General features: G+C 39.5%; 2 protein-coding genes across 5 annotated transcripts in view; one reads left to right on the top strand and one right to left on the bottom strand.

The window, feature by feature from the left end:
- grid2 (glutamate receptor, ionotropic, delta 2) overlaps window positions 1-15,496 on the top strand; it is a 661,023-nt gene that overhangs the window by 507,450 nt on the left and 138,077 nt on the right. The window lies entirely within an intron of this gene.
- On the bottom strand, window positions 856-4,678 carry LOC127620809 (uncharacterized). Of its 2 annotated transcripts, XM_052094059.1 has the most exons (11): window positions 4,441-4,678; window positions 4,204-4,330; window positions 3,602-3,899; window positions 3,345-3,435; window positions 3,004-3,120; window positions 2,797-2,872; window positions 2,470-2,721; window positions 2,021-2,192; window positions 1,759-1,907; window positions 1,587-1,654; window positions 856-1,435 (listed from the first exon to the last, which is right to left on the bottom strand). In XM_052094059.1, exons 3-11 carry the CDS (start codon window positions 3,886-3,888, stop codon window positions 1,418-1,420), a joined length of 1,230 nt encoding a protein of 409 aa, XP_051950019.1. In that variant the 5' UTR covers window positions 3,889-3,899; window positions 4,204-4,330; window positions 4,441-4,678; the 3' UTR covers window positions 856-1,417. The 2 variants fall into 2 exon arrangements, with proteins under 2 accessions (XP_051950019.1, XP_051950018.1); XM_052094058.1 differs by lacking the exon at window positions 856-1,435 and having other exon boundaries at window positions 1,446-1,654.

The raw sequence follows: 15,496 nt of genomic DNA, 5'->3' as shown, positions 1-15,496 counted from the left end.
TCAGTGTGATTATTGTTGATAGTGCCAACTAGTTTTCCTCGTGATTGATTGTCATTGACACCGTCAGGCTTACCGGGAGAGGGAGTGAGTGAGTAGTAAGCGTCTGTGTCGCTGTGTTTGGCAGGTGTCGTCCCATGGAAACTGTGGTGGAGAGCTTGTGTTGTAGGGAGGTGAGCGCGTTTTGGTCGCTGGTCGAGGATCTCACCCCGCGGCCAGCAGATGTAACGTGCCTAACGCAGCATCCTGGATTTGAGGCATGCTGCCTGAATCCGTTTGTGCTACAAATAGCATATTCACACTTCAGACAGGATCATGGTCCCCTTCAAGCCAGCACGCACGAGTATGTTCATGGTTTATGTTTACTTTACCAATGTTTTTACACTGAGTCCTTTGAACAACAGCAATAGGTGACAGGAGATGTGTTGCATGCACAAACATGCATAAGAGACAGGCTTCAAATGACGTTTCCAACCTACTTACAGAGTTTAAAACTTAAGAATCTTTCCTACTTGTTCCTAGGCAATACCGGTACACTGCATACAGGCAGGCTATACGCTGGGCTTATGGAGTTTTAGGGAGGAGTATAAGGAAGCCTCTACCCTCTTGTGTGGTTTCAACCATCAGACAAAACTTCCAAAGTGGTGACCAAACCTATCAGGGCTTTCAATGGCCTCGTTTGGATGAGAATGAATAAAAATAATTGTTTATTCTGTTGTGATCGCCCAATTGCCCTTAAAATGTTATAAAGTACACAGAACACATGAATTTTAATAAGAAAAAACAGTTTATTGGCATTGTTTGTAAGGGTTACTAAAGATTTACTGAACAAGGACAAGGATTACTGAACAAAGACACAGGTTGCAAGTAAACAAATCTATATAAAAAAAGCCCACTGATGAAGGGCTAGACCTGAAACCTTTGCACATTGTTTCTTTTGCCTGCAAAAGTGTGGTCTTACCTGAGGGTCAACTGATGGTTCTCGCACTCACTCACACTCACTCACTCACACACAGTCACTCACACACAGTCACTCACACTCACACACACTCTTTCATGAATGCATATGCAGTGATACATGCAAAAGCATATCAAGCTGACACACAGTGAACCCAGACAACACTGCACACAGAGGTTGACAAGGCACAGGTAAAATGATTGGTAAATTATTTTGAATTACATAAAACAAATTTCATGCAAATAACAGACAGAGGAGCAGACATGCAGCATGCAGGACCCCTTGAATGGGGTACAGCGACAATTAATGCCACTTACAAAGACGAAAAAAGTAATGATTTAGTGCAAAGTAAAACCAAAGCAACAACACACAAAACATGCAGAATACAGGAAACCACCACCAAATGAGATGACAGGGACAGAAGGAAAGAAGATAAATAACAACTAAAAAAAATACTTACAACTAAATCATTGGACTTGTCTGTGGAAAAAATAATAATAATAATGTGAATTTAGGTTCTCTTGTAGCGTGACTGCCGGGCTAGGAAGAGGCTGACGGCCTCCTCCTTAGGAACCTGTTCGAAGGATTTAGCGATGGGGGCGGGTGCATCGGAGGACAAATTAGCGCTAACCTCTCGAAGAGCTGCAGGTGAATGGGTGTAGCTTTCCTGAAGGGCCTTCATCAATGATGTTGCATAACCTGCAGATATAATAATAATAATACTGAATAAAGATCATTGCCACTGATCACAGATGTCTCGTGAGCCATCTCAAAATATGATAGAACTGCATGACACTGCTTACCGTATGAGGCTGCCTCTTTGATGGGACGCACCACATGGGCACCTTTTCTGAAGCGCGGATACCGCACGCAGTACTTCTCCGTCCCATCACTTTTCCGTGCTGTCTCGCGGTTGGCATTGTGATTGTAATGCAGCGCCGCTAAGAGAAGCCTACAAAATAACACATTTGAGATTTTTTTTACTACAATAGGCATGATAATAGGTACTATTATTACTATAATAGGCATAATAATTGGCTGTATTATTCCTTGGATAGCACTGACCTGCTATACATCCCAACGTATGAAAACCCTGTGTGCTTGGGTGCGAAGTGCAAGATGAGGGAGTGGTAAGCCTCAAGGGAGAATGTCTGATGCTGTGGAGACAGCTGTCGAACATCTTTCAGTAAGGCAGTCCTCGTGATTATGTTCTCCAACTTTACTGCTGCCAATGAGCCTGCAAAGTCCAAGACAGGGAGGCAGACAGACACACAGATGGAAAACGTATAAATAGACAAGATAGATTCAGACAAAAATTCTTTTTTTAATGGAAACACATGAAATGGTCCTGCATATGAATTATAGCAAACATAAACAGTAAACAGAATGTTATGAGATTGCCAGGGAATGAACAAAATAATTTAATCATCATAGGTCACATGTCAAAGCACTCAGACAGCAAATACAACAAAACTGTAGAGCGTACATAATACCACATGCTGTGTGTACTGTACCTGGGTCCAGCCACTCTTTGTTGCGCTGATCCCCGTCTAGAGGGCCATGGGCACAACTGGAGAAAGCAGGGGTGTCATGGTCATGGATGTCCTGGATGTGGTTGACTAAACTTTTCCATTTAGCCTCCATGACTGCTGGGTTGCCGTCTGGGGTTGAGGCTGCAGTCCAATAGAGGTGATTCACTATAGCAGGCCTCCACAACTGTAGTTGGTCACACTCTTTTGAAGCTGCATCCAATGCCTTCCCCAGACCTGTTTTAGAACAAATGGTATTAATTGATATGCACTAACAAAAACTGCTTCAAGGTTCCAACAATGGATACATACTTTTGGCAATGTGACACACATCAAAATAATGCCGTGTCCCTTCAGGGCTCAGCTCCTCTCTCACCCATTTGGCAACCTAAGGAGAAATAAACAAACTTTTGTGGATGATTGACCTGTGTGGCCCTCCATGTATCAGCAAACCACAAACATCCAGCTTCAGTGCAATTCAGATGTTTACATTCTATACTGCATTTTTATTGTAAATACCTGGCGATGACGGTCCGTGATCAGCGTTGCTAAATGCAGGTCCTTTCCCCTCAGCAGGCCAACACTGCGCTTGAGCCCTTCAAGCTCACACCATGAGCTGTTGGGGACCTCTGAGCTCTGCAACATGACATAACAGTGTAAGTGTAAAATGCTGGTGTTGTTGAAGGAGGCGTGAATGAACCGACGCGTTGCTGGTCCAAGCATTACGATACCCTGTACTCTAGTTAGGCAATACACAAAGCTCTAAGCATCGTTGTACTAGTGGAAAGATGTTATATTAATATACAATCAGTTTACTAAATTGCAGTGTTCATTTCTTTGTCTAATAACATCAGGTTTACCTGAACAAGCTGAACATCCACCACCTTGTTCACTCTGTCCTCGATCAGAGAGTAGGATCCATACTTCGCGCAGTGCCCAGGAGAATTTGACCTGGAATTAATTACAAATTTGAATTAGGTTTCAAGTTTTTAATAACCAAGTTCTGTTAAGACAATCCACCATGTCATCTGCAAATGCCAACTAAAGCCACCCTACATGATAACAAATAAAAAAATCGAAATGTGCAACTGGTCTATGAGCTCTCACACTGGTTTACCTGCAGTCACCAGCAAGAACTAGCCCGCCATCCATTGCCCGTAGGTCACTAAAATTCTTCGCTTGATCGTTTTGCCAGGCCTGAACGATTACAGGGATGGTGTAGCGGCGCTGATGCGAAAGTAACTGCTCGCACTGATGCACTGCAGGCCAAACAGACTCAACATTCTTAATGTCTGGGTGGCCAAACATCCAGTGAAATGAATGGCCCTGCTTAACAGGAGGTTGCAGGTCGGCATGTTCCTGTGGAGCATTGGCTGGTTTTGCCAGAAACGGTGGTAGCCACATGATGCACAGACCTAGATATGTTAAAAAAAAAAAAAGAAGAAGAAAAAAAAAAAAGTGTAATCAACAGTATATCAGGATTCAAAATAGATTAGGTACTGTACATTACTGGTCAAAGGTTTCATGTTTTCAATGAAACACACATGACCAATACAGTATAACACTCAAATATGATGCCATCACAAACCAATAGACTTAAGCCAGCCTGGTACATACATTGTAAATTAAATTAACTGGCAAGACAGTCAGAGCTATCAGATTGTAATTAGATATTCTGATTTTCTAATCAGATGGCCTGCTGCGTAAACAAAACCGTACCTGCTTGATCTTAAGAAAAGTTCCTTCCTGCTGCACGATGCTACTAACTGACCTCTCACAACAGGCCGGACAGATGACAAGAAGGCCCATCAGCTCCTCTTGGCAAACAATGAATTTGTCAATGCCACTACAAGAACAAAAATATTGTTGTTGTGGGGGGGGCATTCAAACTACCAAAGCTACAGTACACAAAAATGAGCATTCAAAATGGTCTATGTTGGTTTTAAACTATCTCACTTGTGATGGGGGTCACACGTGTAAGGTGGCTCCTCATCAAACAAGTCCTCCTCATGCATCGGCTCTTCGGGCACCCACGATAAGTCACTGATGACAGAGGCATTATCATCATCTTCATCTGTCTGTTCAGGACTAGCAAGGGGAGTGGAGGTTTGTGTGCCGAATGATGTCTGTGTGCCCACGCTGACCATCTTGGGCTTCAGGTTAACCTGCACAGCTGTGGAGAGGCAGTAAACATACCCAAACATGAGACAATCATGGCAAATCTAAACTGGTATGTTTTTTGGTGTAGGCTATGTCTTAATTTAATCAATGTGTATGGAAATGTTCTGATTGCATAGATACTGGCAATGTTTTAGAGACTATATCTAATAACTACCCCTTAAAATACCCAAGTTTTACCGTGAGACCATTGGGGGGGCTTCAAAGAACACAGTGTCCCAGCGTCAGAAGTGGAGGAGGGCAAGGGCTGATCCCCAGTATCAACACTCTCCACAGTGTCTACACTGTCCACAGTCTCCTGCTGTGAGGCGTCTGTCAACATCTTGCGAAAACTAATATGAAAAAGGGTCAGCAAAATGCAAATGGGTGTAGTGGTGAAATAAGAGGTGGGTATACTATGAATACTTAGAACAGTGATTCGCAAGCACATTGGGTGTACAAGCACATTGCAGGAGTACATGGAAAAATTTAATCATTTATTTTCAACTTGGAAGTACTGAGAATTATTTACTTATCATCTTTGAAATTCCAAGAAGATAAGTAAATATTCCCAGTCATTTCATAAGTCCATCAATAAAATGGGACGTGTGTGCTACAACTAACATTAGTTTCCCAGTGGAAACAATAACCTATGGCACAGCCATAAAGCTTTCATGATGATATGGACTTTTACTTCAGGGCAATTTTGTTATTATTCTAATTTTTATTCGTGAATCACGAAATATGCTCTTCTAATGTCAGAGTGATCGTGCTTGTAATTTAGTGGAGGCTGTATCAAAGGGAACACGGTATACAAAATACACACAGAGCTAGCTAACACGCAGCTTGTAAACATTAACGTTAGCATGATGATGCTTACCGTGGCAATTTCTCGCTTGCGGCAGACGGTGTCTCTCGACCTCGGGACGGGGCAAGCAGAGAGGTTTGCGTTCACAGACGGCACGGCGGTAGGAAGTCATTTAGCACTCCTCTCACTCTTTAATCCAAGTGAGACCATATTAGCATCCCCTGAGTGGTAATCCTCCTCTTTGAAATGCGCGCTGCATATTCTCGAGTAGGTGGTGACAGAGCTAGCTGAAAAATCTGCCCGCCTAATCTTCACAAACTGCACCCAGCTTCGGAAGATCCCTTTGTCCTTGGGGAAGGAATGGACCCTATGTCCAGTTTTGCTGGAGTTCTTGCACCCGCCACAAACACAGTAATAAACCATTTTGACTAACGTTATTTATGATCTACTCTTTATCTATCTCTAAGCTATCTGTTATGCTATGCTATCTCTCACTATCTATGCTATTCTATCTATGCTATGCTATTCTATCTATCTATCTATCTATCTATCTATCTATCTATCTATCTATCTATCTATCTATCTATCTATCTATCTATCTACTTACTTATAAATCTGTCACTGTCACTCTTTCACTAGTTAGCTACTCCTCGTCTCACTCTCCCTCAATTGTAAGAGGGCCGCGGGCTTTCTTCTGTCGTCCAACAGTCAGCGAGTACCTCATGTGACGTCATGGAATGCATTGTGGGAGAAATAAGAATAATCGCTAAGCTGTAGCTAAAAGCTAACATATCACCTACTTTTCCGTATTATATTTCTTTTTTGTAGTACCCTACAACATCATATACAATGGATAACTGTTTAAATGTTTATTACCAACTAGAAAATTGCCAAAAAAAAAAAAACCTGCACCATGGGCTTTAAGTATTACACATACATTGGCATATAGCTCGTTCCCAACTGTTTGCACTTTAGTCATAATCGAAACCTCTTTTGACTTGAGCCAGTGTGCAACCACCCAGAACCCCCTATCTAGCACCTACAAAACCCAAGCATCCACCCAGAATACCTTGGCAACCACGCACTGTACCAATGGCAGTCATCCACAACTTTTTTGCATTCTGGCAGTGCCTTTGTACAGGCAAGCACCACATAATTTCTTCAGAAAATATAGAAGTATAATTTTTTAATAAATTCCTGGTATTTTTCTCCACATAAAGTTTTTCATCAGGTTTGTCCACTGAAGCAGGGAAGTCATGATTATGGAGGTGTCAAAGATAAGGTTTACAAGCTGTAAGTTAATCACAATGCCAGTGAGAACATGGTGTAATTTTGGTTAATTGTGCATTGGCAACAGAAGAATGAAGAATGGAGTGAAACAGACTACAGGGAGGTGAAAAAAATAGAAAATGAGAGAGAGGTCACAGGTTGTGTCATCTTGCCTTATGAGTAAGGCTGAACGATTTAGATAAAAAAATTGAATCTTGCGATTAGTTTGAAAAATAATGTGATTGCAATTTGAACCACGATATGATTTAAAAAAATAAAAACCTAGGAAATGTTTCCTTTTGACCAAAATGAGTATGTGTTCACTGTGTACCTGTTTTTGTCGACTTAGTAGCACTTTACAAGGAAGTTCCATTCATTAAGATTAGTAAATGTATTGTGTATCATGAACTAACAATGAAAAGTATACTTTTTTACAACATTTATTAATCTTTGTTAATGTAAGTAAATCAAAATACAATTGTTCATTGTTAGTTCATGGTAGTGCATTAAATAATGTAAACAAATAAAACTTTTAATGTTTACAAATGTTTTACTATGTTAAAATTAACATTAACCAAGAATAATAAATCCTATAAAACTATTGTTCATTATTAGTTTGTTAACTAATGTTAACAAATACACTATAAACTTATTGTAAAGTGTTACTGTCAACTTTGTGATAAGGCCTCAGCACACTTTTGATCATTATTTTTTGGAGCCCAATAATAAGTTAAATTATTAAGGAAATATATTTTTGTAGAATATTAAAAACAACAACTATAATTATTAATTGTATTATTATTTTTATAAAACAGTACCATATTTATGTAATATTTTCGTAACCAGTATTCGCCATACCATGCAAGCCCTTATTTTTGCCGAAGCCTTTTTTATACACTGAAGGAAGTAGAGATGACAATGGTTTTTAATGCAGAAACATTCTCTCATCCACTCTTCTGTCCACAAAACCTGCTGTTATGAGGTTTCTTTAGATTTGGATGATAACGTTTAGTGGCCAAGCATATTTGAAATTTCACAAATGTGAATCTAGAGCGAGGTAAATTTAATAGTCTGAGTATGTTTAATGCTACATAGAGCAGCCTTGCACACATACAGTAAGCAGACTATTTATTTATTTAATTCCTTTGCGGTTTGAGAAACACACCACGTCATTATGCGATTTTGATTTTATTTTGATTAATCGCCGTACTAAGTGTTTTGCAATTAAATCAATTTCAGTGGTGCACAGAACAGGTGCAAATTATCTTACTACAATTATATTTGTATATTGACACATATTGTAGATTGCTCATACACACATACCAACACACAGACATCCAGTTAACGTTGTGCTGCTTTTCCTTCTCTCCATTGCCATTCACACATCTCTGCTTAACTTTGCCCCCTTATACATACACACACACGCTCAAATGTGTGGCATCACAATGAATGTAAGGGCCACGGGCCCCTATCAATGCTTTCATCTCAGCTCTCCTCTCTTTTTCCTTTCATCTTTATTCTGACTGAGCTCCCCCTTGCTTCTCTCCTCCTCCATTAAATCTGAAATATGAAAAACACAGTACGCCAACATTGTTGATTTCACTCTTTTTTTTTTTTAGCTTTGTCATACTTAAGTCTGAAGAGAGACATTATAGTTGCTTTGAAGAGCCCTTTTTTTGTCTGACACTAAGATCGGTATAGAAAGGAGAACAGAATATGCTATTTTTTTCTTTCAGGGTTCTTTTATATATATATATATATATACTGCCCTGCAAAAGCAAAAGACCTTAACTCACTAGAGTGTGAAACTGAGAAAAATGACTTTAAAGTTTCTGTTTTGTCCAGACAAAAGTATTATAGGTAGGACTCCCAAAATTTCACAACTAGTTGCTATACAGAAGAAATGTTTGTATGCAAAAAATCTTGAGCTCAAAATTGACCTTTGACCCTTGTTTGGCAGTTAATGTACTCTGTCTTTGTATCATGTGCCAAAAATCAGGAGTCGTGCAAAGGCAAAAGGCCGTAACTGACATATAATCAATATTTACTTGCTGTTCACCATACTTACATCCATTATAAGAACACCTAACCAAGGTTTAGTCATCATGGTATTTGTTTTAAATTATATAGAAGACATTTGGTTGTTCCTATTTAGTGCTATAATGATCAGGATAGTGCGGCAACACTAACACAGTTAAACAGTATAACAGATACTTTGCAGTACAGTATGTACAGTATGAATAAATACAATACATATTTTCACAATAAAGATAATTTAATTATAATTGAATACAAAGGTATATGTATTTAAATGCAAGATATAGAGTAATAATTAATTAAACATTAGACCAATACATTAGAGATTAGAGACTGCTCATTCCAAGTTTTTTACTGCGCCCAAATAAAATCTTACTGAAAGCTAATTTTTTGAGATATCAACCTAAAATTTGGAACACAACTTGTCCATATGACAAAGCATTCTTGAAATACAACCATTTAAGTTTGGATAGTGATTTTCGTGTCTATGCGAAAAAAGGGGGGGTGACAGTTAAAGGGTTAAACTTTGAAGTCCAAACTGCTCAAGATGCTCAGTCAACGAACTTGACTTGGATTACTACTTTTTAATTCTGAGATAATATAGACAGAGTATACCGAAAAAAAGTTGGAATTACTTTTACTATTTAGGTTAGCCTACTTTGTACGGACGTTAGCGATAACGAGCTGTAAAATCTGACGTGAACACCTGCAAGAAGGAAATATGGCTCAAACACGTATGGATTGTTGTGGATACAGCAGATGACGTGCATTGCTATGGATTATATCTTCTATGGATTATATCGGATTGCATGGAAAGGTAGGACGCCTCTGTATTTAATATTTGGTTTTCAGCATCTGATGTGAGGCGAGTGTCAGCGTCAACGTTAGCGCTAATTTACGTGACACCGATTAAATTTAGCTAGCTCGGGCTGTCACTGACATTGACAGATCTGAACCATCGCCCTATCACATCGCTATCACAGAGTAATAATACAAACAAGCAGTCGGCAGTCTACACTTTATTTCAAAGATGTGTCGTGTGTATGTTACGCGGTTTGGTGACAATAAAAGAGCGGTAATCTTTGACAGTATGACAAAGCCAGAGTACAGTAACGTCACAGCGGCACCATAACATCTCTCTTGATGCCAGGCGAAACAAAGTCAGAACACCTTAAACTCAACTTCAGCGTGCCGGAACAAAGGCTAAGAGCCGTAACAACTGTTACGGCGTTCTGCTGTGGTTTCTCGTATGGATGTTACGGTTGTCATAGCCCTTTAATTTCTCGTTAAAACAATCAAATTGACTCACGATATGTATTCACATGATAAAGGAGGTCTTGAGTATCCCAAAAATGACATTAACTCATTTTTGACCAAACATGATGTTACGGCGTTTTGCCTTTGTAGGGCAGTATATATATATATATATATATATATATATATATATGTTTTTTTATTTTATTTTTTACCATATGCCCTATGCCTTATTGCTGACACACAGAGACCCAGAGCTGGGGTTCTTCAGCAATGCACAGGATTGACTCTGACTGCGATAGCTTTAATCTGTTCAGCCATGAGCAAGACAAACCAGCACGCACCATCAATGTTTTGCGGGTCTTCACCTTCCTGACATTAGAGCTCGCAGACAGCCGCAAAAGGGAGCAGAAATAATATCAAGCCCCAGATGACATTCCAGTCAAAAATGTACAAACCGAGAAGACGTATGTTGGAGGATCTGCAACAAAATCCTGTTGCAAATGTTGCCGGGTTGCTATCTCTGAAGGTTTGCAGTGGGGTGCTTTGCCCTCTGTAATTTGGATGGGTGGAAAGATTTAACAGTCACAGAGCAGGGGTCAACATTTTTTAGGCCAACGACCCATAGAGATATGGAGCAGGGATCTCCTGTTACATATTGCATTCTGGAATCTTGCCTCATAGGCTATGAACTCTCCTTTGACAAGCACATTTGGCTCCACTATGTTTCTATTCAGAATAAATAAACACAGACTATTGTATAATTATTTTGTAATTAGGCTGAACAATTCAAAATTTTCAAGCCATTATTCCCATTTTAAATGTTGGCATAGTTACTGTGTTTTGGCTTTGGGCAGAATTTAAACTGTCCAATAGTGCCATATTATAAGTATTTACATCAGATTACAATATCCTAGTACCTTTCGTTAGATTACATTACATTTTAAAATGTGTGGTGATCAGATTACAGTTACTTTTATGGATTAAATTATTAGATTTTTATGAATACATTACCAATCAGCCAACAGCAATAACTTGTGCTTAATGTTCTTATTATGCTCTGAAAGATCATTCTGAGCCAAAGCCTGAAATACATGCAATTGTTTTGGTAGAACTACATACATTTAAGACCAAACAAACAGCTCCTTTTATACCCGTATGTCCGGGGGTGTGGCATGCAAATTCCACTAGCCAATTTTCATTGGCCTTTTCTCAAAGAATGGGAGGTGTTAGGGGCTCTCAAAAGCGACCCCTAGTGTCACTACATCAACACGACGTCGAGTGAGTGACAGTAGGGGAACTAGAGACTCTACTCTACAACCAATCAGGTTTCAGTAAAAAAACTTAAAGAGGTTACTTACCAGAGGCACTGTTGTTGGCCCTGCCACCGTATAATTGCTTTACGGAAATCGACTTCATATTGTTGTGTCACGTGACATAAGTTTAACCCTTAAATGACAGTCTAGAGTCTTGCAAACAGTATTCAGACTATGTAAACTTATTTAAATTATGTGTTGGGTTTAGCAAAGCCAAAATACCACATCCACACATGTGGACCAGGGGTTACTCAAGGTTTATGTGGGAGGGACAATAAAACATTTAGCTTTGGTTGGTAATGTAATTTTAATTTAACACATAGTTTCATTATTTCACCAAAATTAATTTGTGATCAAACAATAATTGGCAGACCTGCTGAACTTCTGACCCCCTGTTGAAAACCCTGCCATAGAGCAACAGATTGAATGTACTGACCGTTCCACTGTCCTGTGCATGGAGTGTTTGAAACGTTTATTCATGCACCAACCCTACTGTGCTCAGAGAGGAAATGTAATGCATGCATTATTGGAGTATATCTCAGCACTATGTGATCCATCAGACATAACGTGAGTATATAGTGTATCATTTCAGACCTTGCTGAGTATCTCCACTGGAATCCAGCCTAACATATCAAAGAGGAGATGTAAGCAGCCACATCACCGCAGTGCTTCCACTATCTTCACACAAACAGATAGTGCACACACATCAAATCAGACAGCATCACAAAGAGCACACATGAGACACCTAGTAACAGAGCATATAAATAAATATGTTGTGCACAGAAACATGCTGCTGGTATTACAGGCATGAGGACACAAATTCAATCCACATACACCAACACCAACACCATACACAAACCCACAGTTATCTTACCTCCCAGTAGAGTGTCTTGTCAGGACTATGTTTCTTACATAATTGGGGCAGATCTGTTTCAAGTGGATACTGTTACACAGCTCTAAGAGAATACAGTGGAGAGAACAAAGATGAAAAGTGGAGAGCATTTGAGTGAAGCTTTTTGAGAGGGGCTAAACCAGAGATGCCCAAACTGGGGCCACTGAGCCAAAGTTGGCCCGCGATGACCTTTGATTTGGCCCGCCTTGTGCTTAATTACAAGAGGGAAAAAAAATAGAAACAAATATGCCATTAACAAAGCTCTTATTTTTATTTTACATTTACATTTATGCATTTGGCAGATGCTATTATCCAAAGCGACTTACAGTGCAATTATTACAGGGACAATCCCCCTGGAACAACCTGGAGTTAAGTGCCTTGCTCAAGGACACAATGGTGGTGGCCGTGGGGATCGAACCAATGACCATCTGATTAACAGCACTGTGCTTTAGCCACTACGCCACCACCACTCCATTTTTATTTAACTTTTATTTTATTTTACATTTTCTTGTTTTATTTTTTAATTACAAAAACTATAACCTATGTACAATGTAAAGAGTATAAGTGAATAACATTTTTAAGCATGTAAATTTGTACTTCAAGGACATTGAACTACGTGCTGTCTCAAACCGTGCTGTACGTTCATTGAAGTGCATAAAGGAGGGCAACCAGCTCAACTTTTATAATACAGCGGCGTTTACATTTAGCCCACGGCACTCAATAAAGTTTGTAAAGAAAAACTTGGGCACCTCTGGGCTAGACTCATCCTCACTCTTTCTCTCCTATCGCAGGGAGCCCAACACAGCTCATGCAAAAGATTACTCATTTCCAGCATCACCTCACTTTTCTACTTTCATTAGTCTGGCCTGTTTAGACAGCCAGAGAGGTGCTGAACCTCTCAGCTGCCTAGAATCGTAATTATTACTGACACGCTCAGACTGCCCTACCTTCCTTCTGACCTAATCCAGAAGAGTGCTCCACCAGTCACACTATATGACTCTAAGCCACTCTCAGTCTTGACATCTTATTTGTTTCACCTAATCACAGAGTAGGCTGTACATCACAAAAGTTGGCATAGAGAAAAAAGGGGGGAAAAAGGGTCATTTCCAATTTGTTGTGTGTTTTAGGTTCAAAACTCTATAAATTGTATTGTTCCTTTCTGTCCTCTAAAGCGTTTACCCCAAAATGTTTAATATTATTTACTCCTCCCCATGTCATTCCAAACTTGAATGGAATGGAAGAATCTTAATGCAGCTCTTTTTCATACAATTACAGCTCATAGTAACCACAGGTGTCAAGCTCCAAAAAAGACACTAATCACCATAAAAGCATTATAAAACTAGTCCATATGACACATGCACTGTATTCCAAGATATCTGAAACAACACGATATGTCTGTGTGATGAGCAGATTGAAATTGAAGTCATTTTTCTCTGATGTTCTTCTTTTTCTGACGATGTTCTGAAATCACATTCTCATCCAGTCATTTTATCTAATTTTATCAAAGTCCTGTCTCCAAACTCCTAAAGGGATATTCTAGGTTAAATACAAGTTAAGCTCAATTAACAGCATTGTTGTCATAGTATTGATTACCACAAAATATTATTTTGAAAAGTTCCTCCTTTTCTTTAAAAAAAATTAATTAAAGAAATCTGTGTTACAGTGACACTTACAATGGAAGTGGATGGTATTAATCTGTTAACATTAAAATACTCTCTGTTTCATAAGTCTAGCCACAAGACGTAAACAATGTTAACATGATTTTAGTGTGAAAAAAGTTTTCTGTGTAAAGTTAAAGCCAGTTTTAAACTTCGTTGCCAAGATGATGTAATGTCAACAAACACTAATACCCTAACATGACTGTAAAGATCACAATTTAAACAACTTTACATCTCAAGTAATACATGAGTTTTAAAATAATAATGAATGTAAGTGCCATTTATAATTATAAGCTTCACACTTCTGCCTTTAAACCCTCAAAAAATTGGCCCTGTACTGTAAATGCCTCACTGTAACTTCGGTTTTTGATTTTTAAAAAAAGGCGAAATAACTTTTTGTGGTAACCAACATTATGCCACAAATGATGTCGATTGAGCTTAACATGTATTGAACCCAGAATATTCCTTTAATATCCCTTCTAAAAGGTCCACGCTCTCTTAATAACATTTCCCATATACTGTATACAGTACAACCATACAGTTTCTCTTAATGACAATCTTTATGGTAATTCTGAACCTCTTTTAAATATAATTGTTCTTAAATCCTGGTGAGATCTAATTATATGTATTATTTGTTTATTTTTTTCTGCAGTTTGAAATATCAGTTGCACTTTTAATATCAAGCCATGTAGTTTTGCAATAAGCCACGTAGACTAGGATATCGACACATTGCCATAGTCAGGGGATTCATATTACATTACTTTACATTATGCTAGTTGGATGACACCCACCTACGCAGATTACATAACCTAATCGACATCCGTCTTAAATTGAAACTAACTTGACTGCGATATGCCTTCAATGAAAAGGCCAGATGTGCCTTCTCCACACACAAATGTGAGGCAGAATGTGCAAAGTGCAGCAGTTGGTCAGTTGTCAGAGATGTGACATTAGTAAAAGGCTGTTGGGGTTAAATGTTGTTTAAAGTGTCTGAATGAGTCACAGTCTCAGTGCTATCATAAAGATATGCACATGTGTGAGATAATGACAGAGGTCATTTGGTTACGTATGTAACCTCCGTTCCCCGAGGGAGGGAACGACACATTGTGTCGTAGAAGCGACACTAGGGGTCTCTCTTGAGCGCCGATATCCACCTCTGATCTATGAAAAAAGGCCAATGAGAGTTGGCAGCCAGTATTTGCATGTCCCGCCCCCGGACATACGGGTATTTAAGCAGCGCAAATATGGGAGTTCATTCAGGATTTTTCTGAGGAGCCGGAAATGGTCCGGCCACAACAGTGGCTCAGTTCAGCGACATGGCGGAGGAAAGACACAACGTGTCGTTCCCTCCCTCGGGGAACGGAGGTTACATACGTAACCAAACGTTCCCCTTCTGTTGCTCTCTCCATGTTGTGTCGGAGAAGCGACACTAGGGGACCCATTCCAATCTTGCCATGCGCTGAACCGTGTACGTGAACCGCCGATACAGAGGCAGGCAGGGATTTCATCCAGTGCCGCGCATCGTCTGTACCTGGCTGCACGTACCCTTCCCCAATGCCCCATAAGAACACCGGAATCCTTCTAGTTACCCTGGGAGGGGAACAAGGCGATGTTTGCCAAT

Source organism: Xyrauchen texanus, chromosome 27 (genome assembly GCF_025860055.1).
Source record: "Xyrauchen texanus isolate HMW12.3.18 chromosome 27, RBS_HiC_50CHRs, whole genome shotgun sequence".
NCBI lineage: Eukaryota > Metazoa > Chordata > Actinopteri > Cypriniformes > Catostomidae > Xyrauchen > Xyrauchen texanus.
Note: the sequence above shows the minus strand (reverse complement) of the source record. Positions and strands in the feature narration are given on the sequence as shown.

Bases quoted from the DNA above. Each gene is read 5' to 3' on its own strand.
- LOC127620809 (XM_052094058.1), bottom strand. From the start codon at position 3,888: ATGTGGCTACCACCGTTTCTGGCAAAACCAGCCAATGCTCCACAGGAA. The intron at 3,436-3,601 runs GTAAACCAGTGT...AATTAATTCCAG, and splicing joins GTTCTTGCTGGTGACTGCAG to GTCAAATTCTCCTGGGCACT. The intron at 2,193-2,469 runs GTACAGTACACA...TGGACTTTGCAG, and splicing joins CAAAGAGTGGCTGGACCCAG to GCTCATTGGCAGCAGTAAAG.